Source organism: Cyprinodon tularosa, unplaced genomic scaffold (genome assembly GCF_016077235.1).
Source record: "Cyprinodon tularosa strain WSP-4 unplaced genomic scaffold, ASM1607723v1 ctg471, whole genome shotgun sequence".
NCBI lineage: Eukaryota > Metazoa > Chordata > Actinopteri > Cyprinodontiformes > Cyprinodontidae > Cyprinodon > Cyprinodon tularosa.
In genome coordinates, this window is record NW_024039198.1 from 582,645 (window position 1) to 587,137 (window position 4,493).

Consider the following 4,493-nt stretch of genomic DNA (forward strand, 5'->3'; position numbering starts at 1 on the left):
TGTGTAACAGTGAATTTTACAACCTAATGATACATATAGTATTTGAGTCATGTATTAAATCAAATAACCATTTACATCTATTTATTCATCTCAGAATATATCTACTATATATCTCAGGGATCACATCGCAATGTTTATTAAAAAAAACAAAAAAACAAAAAAACACTTCTCTTGAACCTACATGTGTCTCATAATCCTTCAGGGGGTTCCAACCCTGATTTCAGGAACATCTGCTCTAGAGAAGGCAACCAGATATTTTCATTTATTGAGAATATTAGATTTCAAACATTTTTGAAATACGGTGGCTCTTACTCCATGGTCCCAGTCTGAGATATTTTCCAGTCTAACCTTATCAGATACATTGAGAAACTAATTTCTAATAGCACTTGGGTGGGTTTTATTACAGATGTTTAGATGTCAGATCTCAGTCTTGTTAGCATATTAACCAATAACAGCACTTTTGATTGAGATACTTTGATCATATAAAGCACAGAATGGAGAAATTAATGTGTTCTGTCGGTATGTTTAGGGGAAAATCACATCACTTATTGGCGAATTGAGTTGTAAAGTATTAACATTTGCCAAAAACTGTATTATATTGTGCATCCCTTATCTCTATCCACTAACTGAAATGTTTTTTCAAAGTTTAAACTGTTTGAAATAAGTTGAAAACTTGTCTTCTCCTTCTGGATTTATATGAGAAAAATAAAAGCTCTGTAAATCCCATTAGGCTTACATTTTATTCCCCCCCTTAGATTTAAATTGAAATTATCAACACCTAAAAAAGTTAAGATTCCTTTTCAGTTTTTATTTCCAAAATCCAGTTGAGCAGATCAATAAATATCAATGCAGCTTTTCCAAACATCTGTTTTATTTAAGATCCTTATTTTATATCCTTTTTTAACCTAAAACCCAAATTATTTCATAAAAACTTTTAGGGTCAGAATTATCAGCCCTCCTGTTTCTAATGGTCAATTGTATATCCCCTTTGCTGAATAACAGCTTCCAATCTTTTTAAGTAGATTCTAACTCTGACACATTTTTGAGGAACCATTTCAATCTCTTCTCAGACTCTTTATGTGGAGCCAGGTCTTTGTCTGTGTGACTGCCCCGGCCTGGTGATGCCCTCGTTTGTTTCTACCAAAGCTGAGATGATCTGCTCTGGGATTCTGCCCATTCACCAGATGAGGGATCATGTACCTGCAGCGTCCCTGATATCCTTTCCTGAATGATTTTATGTTGCTGTTGAGTCTAATTGAGCTGTTCCTTTAGACCTTAATGGATTTGTCACATATGTCAGACAATCCCTCGACATGTTTTAGAATGTACCTATGGCATCAACATCATTAGACCACGAGAAGACGAAGACCCCGAAAGGCCCCCCACCTCTGAGGAGCTACTGACCGCATATGGATGTAAGATCATCACATGTTTCATGCTTTTCTGTAGGAAATAAAAAATGATTTTACAGAGTTATTCTTTATTATTTTTGCAGATATGAGAGGTTTTATGACCGCCCACGGCCAGCCGGATCAGCCCAGGTCAGCTCGGTACATCCTCAAGGATTATGTCAATGTGAGTTTTACTGTTTGTTGAATTTTGGGAAGTTCATTTAAATGTACTTACAGGAATCAGATTCTAGGATGATGCATTCAACTGTTAAAACAAAAATGACAGACCATGCCATGGGTAAGAGTGCACTTCTATCCACTAGAGGCAATAGACCTGTAACTTCCAAGTTTAGCCCCCTAAAGGCTACTGCCAACATTAAATAGTCTCCCTCCATGTTTTGGAATCTGATAACAGGCCAATTTGATTATCAGACTTAAGAGTCATGGAGTTGCTTAGCAACAATACTTGTTTATTTGGGATTTTAGTTATCCATTGGTTAATGAATCTAAAGTTGATTGATCTTTGATTAATGCTTATTTGATAAATGTCCATTTTCTTAAAAGCTGTTTTGTCTTGTATCAAGAGAATCTTTCCTAAACATGAAGTTTTAATAACAGTTTTATTTAACTTTTTACATTCCAACTGCAGCTGTTGCGAGTGATTTAATCGGTTGCTTTATAACTAAACTACAAACACAACAGCCAGAGAAAATAGATGTACGGTAGGTCACCATGATGAAACTTGGCTTTTTAAATGATTTTCACACAGCATCAAAATGTTTGACTGTATCTCATCCACATGCTAATCGTGATTTAAGTTTGCTCACCGTGCTGATCATTTTATGACTATTTGATTTCAATGCGGACACTTGCCTGTCAAAAGCTTAATGTGATTTCCTTCTTGTATAAAGCTGTTTGATTTGGCAAGAGGAATAATAAAAGTTGTGCTAAACCCGACTGGATGGACCAGCAGTCCTGCTATTTGCTCAGCTGTAGTAGGAGAATAGAGATGCGTTGACAGATGAACTAGTCTACTGTGAACAAGGTTTTGAAGAGGTTTGCTGGTTGAGTCTGTGCATCTTTCCCTATGCTTTTCAGCGAAACCTGGAAACTCAGAATCACCGTGTGCTGCAAAGCAAGGCTAATAAGAGGACAGCAGCAAGCAAAAAACTGATGGCTACTGACTTTATGCACAATCTATCATTGCACTCCTTCTAGAGTCTGCATATATGCATATATTTTAGTTTTGCTTTTACTTATCAATTTATTTTTTAATCTTTACTCCTTAAAGTACAACTCACTCTGCGCAAAAAGCAAAAACATAACCCCAACCCCAGACAAAAAGTGGAAAAAAAGCCATCATAGTTGTTGGTGCCAAGAGACCCAGAGGGACAGGGCAAATGCGGCGTTCCATCAAAGTTCCTGTTTGAAATGTACCATGATCGCCACACCATGAAAGAGATAGAAATATATTTTATAAATATGTATTTTTGCTATTCTTTTTTGGTTATTCTACATTTTCCCACTATTTATTTATCCTCTCTAAAATTATGTTACTAAGGGCACACACCCCTTTAACCCATCCGGCAGCTGAAACTATTTAATTTCCCCCTGTGGGGAAGATAAAGTTGATTTTATCTCCATATTTATATATGTTTATATAAATAGTTGGTTATAGTTGTTTATGTGCTTAATTATCACAGTGTTTATGTGGTGGTCTTCTCTGCTTTTGATACTCTTAGATTTTCTAAAAGTTCTCCTTGCTGATCTTTCTGATATATTTGTCTTACCTTAGGGGGGAAAAATGTACGATTTTTCTTACAATTACGTCATTAAAGCTACTTTTGGTTTTAGTGTTCTCTGTAAATAAAAGCACTGGCCCTCATGAAGATAAAAGTCTTACTTGGCGGGAATCAGAACAACTTATTGTTTTTCTAAGTTCCTCTTTTTACCCGCAGGTACTTTATATTAAAAATGTATTTTCCTTTTTTTTGTCCTCAATAATTTCTGAAACACCCTGCTGTTCCTGTCTGTTTACTCCCTACAGGGCAAGCTTCTGTACTGCCATCCTCCTCCACACATTAATCCTGAAGACTTTCAGCCTCGGCATGGCAAATTCCAGAAAAGAGACTCTGAAAATGGGGACATCTCCGCAGTAACAAACAGACCACAGAAAATCAAGAGGATTGAAAATGTTGTTGATAAAAACTTCTTCCATCAGGTAAGAATAAATGCTCTGATCATTAGCACCAATAATCTGTTTGAGGAAAAACGTTTTCTACCTTTGATGGGCTCTTCCTGGTAGGATAATGTCCGGGCACTCACAAAAGGAGTCAAAACCATCATGGGCTACAAACCTGGAAGTGGACCAGTTGGACCAGTCAGCTCCCAATCAGAGGCAACGGGAGAAAAGCCCTGGAAAAAACACAGCAACAGAAACAAGAAGGAGAAACTCCGGCGGGTTACAAAGCATCTGGACGCATGATGATTGTCTGGACTTTGCTTTTAACCATCTGATTTCAAATGGAATAAAGTAAAATATAAATAATCTCTTAAGGTCTCTGATGTAGGTGCATAAATGCCTCTCATCTGTGAATATGGATGAGGTCTTGATCTGAGCTGCTTAATATTATATTCAGATAGAAATGGTTGAAATCATTTATGACCTGGACTGTGTTGTTGATTGGAGTTGAAGCACCAAATATTTAGAATATTTTCATGACGCTTGCATATATCCTTTTTTTTTTTTACATAATTAGGAAAGGTTCCCTTTGACCTGCAGTGTCTTCTCACGACACGACTGAAGTGCACGTCCAGTGTAACACTGTTGTCAGTGACTTCCATAACTATGGTGCAAAAACAGGCAGTGACTGCTAAAGAAAAATGTGTCTGTCAATATTTTGCAGCAGACTGCAACATCAGCCCACCTTTGGAGTGAAGGCTCGATGAGAAAACCATTTTAGCTCAATTCACTGCTTTTTTAAAAAAGATTTATTGGAATCTGATTACGTAAGGTATATATTTTTCAGTGCTGAAATTAAAACAGATGTGACAACATGAATTTATTTTGTTGCTATTTATTGTTTGAAGACCGTGATTTTG

General features: G+C 36.6%; 1 protein-coding gene across 1 annotated transcript; it reads left to right on the plus strand.

The window, feature by feature from the left end:
* Positions 1-1,068: 1,068 nt before the first annotated feature.
* LOC119794236 (large subunit GTPase 1 homolog) lies at positions 1,069-3,941 on the plus strand. Its single transcript, XM_038301697.1, has 5 exons — positions 1,069-1,214; positions 1,292-1,415; positions 1,496-1,575; positions 3,439-3,612; positions 3,697-3,941. The coding sequence occupies exons 1-5, from the start codon at positions 1,122-1,124 to the stop codon at positions 3,874-3,876; spliced, it is 651 nt and encodes a 216-aa protein (XP_038157625.1). The 5' UTR covers positions 1,069-1,121; the 3' UTR covers positions 3,877-3,941.
* Positions 3,942-4,493: the final 552 nt, after the last annotated feature.

Bases quoted from the DNA above. Each gene is read 5' to 3' on its own strand.
- LOC119794236 (XM_038301697.1), top strand. From the start codon at position 1,122: ATGCCCTCGTTTGTTTCTACCAAAGCTGAGATGATCTGCTCTGGGATT. The intron at 1,215-1,291 runs ATATCCTTTCCT...TGGATTTGTCAC, and splicing joins ATGTACCTGCAGCGTCCCTG to ATATGTCAGACAATCCCTCG. The intron at 3,613-3,696 runs GTAAGAATAAAT...TCTTCCTGGTAG, and splicing joins ATAAAAACTTCTTCCATCAG to GATAATGTCCGGGCACTCAC.